Source organism: Lepisosteus oculatus, chromosome 10 (genome assembly GCF_040954835.1).
Source record: "Lepisosteus oculatus isolate fLepOcu1 chromosome 10, fLepOcu1.hap2, whole genome shotgun sequence".
Taxonomy (NCBI): domain Eukaryota; kingdom Metazoa; phylum Chordata; class Actinopteri; order Semionotiformes; family Lepisosteidae; genus Lepisosteus; species Lepisosteus oculatus.
Genome location: NC_090705.1, coordinates 39,612,026 through 39,614,220, shown reverse-complemented (window position 1 = coordinate 39,614,220; position 2,195 = coordinate 39,612,026). Strand labels below are relative to the sequence as shown.

At 42.9% G+C, this 2,195-nt stretch overlaps 1 protein-coding gene across 1 annotated transcript; it reads left to right on the top strand.

The window, feature by feature from the left end:
• The first annotated feature begins 201 nt into the window (after positions 1 to 201).
• On the top strand, positions 202 to 1,980 carry fabp4a (fatty acid binding protein 4a). Its single transcript, XM_006635556.3, has 4 exons — positions 202 to 344; positions 768 to 940; positions 1,069 to 1,170; positions 1,731 to 1,980. The coding sequence occupies exons 1-4, from the start codon at positions 272 to 274 to the stop codon at positions 1,782 to 1,784; spliced, it is 402 nt and encodes a 133-aa protein (XP_006635619.1). The 5' UTR covers positions 202 to 271; the 3' UTR covers positions 1,785 to 1,980.
• Positions 1,981 to 2,195: the final 215 nt, after the last annotated feature.

Sequence of the window (2,195 nt, the reverse complement as noted above, 5' to 3'; positions counted from 1 at the left end):
GCAATGGATCACGGTCGGCTACGCTTGTGTTTCATGTGTCACATGTTTGAAACCCTCGCCACAATTGCACATTTCTCTCGTTTCTCCTTCCAAAGTTGCGCCGCACTGAAGGGTCGGCGCCGCCTGACGTTTGATTTCGCCATTGGCTTGCCTGGTGAGACACGTGCCGGAGCAGGTCCCTTTAAATACTACAAGCGCGGTGCGCTGTCGCATCTTTTGTAGACCTGGTACAGTTTGTTTCTGAATAGAGCCGGAGCTGAGCACTGGAAAAATGGTCGACAAATTTGTGGGGACGTGGAAAATACTTGAGAGCGACAAATTCGACGAGTATATGAAGGCTTTGGGTAAGTGCGTTCTTTTTTTTATTTGCGATTTTTTTTTTGGCGCAATAAACATATTTTTTTTTTCCATGGAGCGCACAAAATGTGCATATTCCGCCTGAGAACGAAGTAACGCGTTTAATCAGAATTCTGGCCACTTGGCCGTTTTTATTCAGTGATAATTACTTCTATAATTACAGAAGAGATTGTTTATTCAATGGCAAACATGGCCAAATTCAATCATTCTAAGGCGATATTGCTCTAATACATGTGGATGCAGTGTACTGCAATACATCTAAAAATGGTTTTAAAATGTCACCTGTTTTATTTTGTTTCTGTAGGCGACACTTTAGTCACTTCTTTAACGTATATAAATGCACCGGGTGCGACAGGGTTTTTGCCTGGTGTCGAAGCACAGTAGCTGACCCGCTGTTTCTCATTCCGCAGGTGTGGGTTTCGCGACCCGCCAGATGGGGAATATGGCCAAGCCTAACTTGCTGTTCAGCGTGGAAGGCGACGTTATCTGTATGAAATCCCAGAGCACTTTCAAAACCACCGAGGTCAAGTTCAAACTAGGAGAGGAATTTGAAGAAACAACTGCAGACGACAGAAAAACCAAGGTGGGTGTGACTCCCGGGGTCTGCTGTCCAGCGCGCATGAAACAGACAGCCCGAAGGGCTCCTCACGCCGCACACGCTCTCTCCTGACAAAAAGGAAGAACACGACCGATCTCCTTTCCAATTTACAGACCACGATTACTTTGGAAAACGGGAAGCTTGTGCAGAAACAGTGTTGGGACGGCAAACAAACCATGATCGAAAGAGAAGTGATCGACGGAAAATTGATCGCGGTAAGAACGCCTGGACATCGATACTTCTGTGGAAGACGCATCTTTAATCTTTTAATCTTAATTAGCCAGTTCATTTAGAGCTAGTACCAATATTTGCAAACAGACTCGTATCTTAGTTGCTACATGTTCGCCTCTATAGTAATGCATTTGCTTTGACAGTATTTGCCTCCTTAGAAATGGCTGTTTTTTCCCCCCAATATAACTGCTATACTACGAATATGACAGGGAAATAATATCTGCGTCGGAGGTTGCTCTGTGGATTGTGTGCTTTGCCGATATTTTGTCAATACAACGCCCAAAATGATCTATGAAGCCAATTTTCCTTGAAGAGCCAGACTTTTTAGATTTAATACCGTCATCTTTCTGGAGTTGAGATCAATTGTTACAGATTTTGACCTGGTTTGTTTTTATAACGCTTATAATGCATTCAAATACAGGTACATCTGTAGTATTGTTGTTGCAGTTTAGCAGTCTGAAACCAAACATTTACACTGTAGCCACAAACCTGGCCAGAAACCGTTTTTGGTTATTGTGCTCTAACATTTCACATTGTCTTGTAGAAGTGCATCATGGGAGATGTTGTGGCGGTAAGGAAATATGAGAAAGAAGCTTAACCGTATTCAGCTACCGAGGAGGCTGGATTTTGAAGACACACCGGCTCAGTTCAATGAGCAAAAGGCTAATACACTGCTCTCTTCCTGCTCATTTTTGTAACACCAAAATAGTCGCATCATACCAATGTATTTTTGTTTTGAGAAGTGGTGCATTCAGTATTAATTGCCGTGATTCTTAAATAAAACTTAAAATGTATGTATTGGTTGACTTGTGTTTTTTCCCCCCCCCCCAACACAATCGCCAAAAACACACAAATTGGGGTGTACCTTCAATGAGGGTACTGTATGTCTGCAAACACGTGGCTTCATTTTCGGGCTTAGATGAATAGACCTGAACAAATCGGGGGTTGTTTAAAGTTAGGATGTCTCATGGGTTTACAGCAGTGGAGAGAGCTGGATTTGTAGCATTAA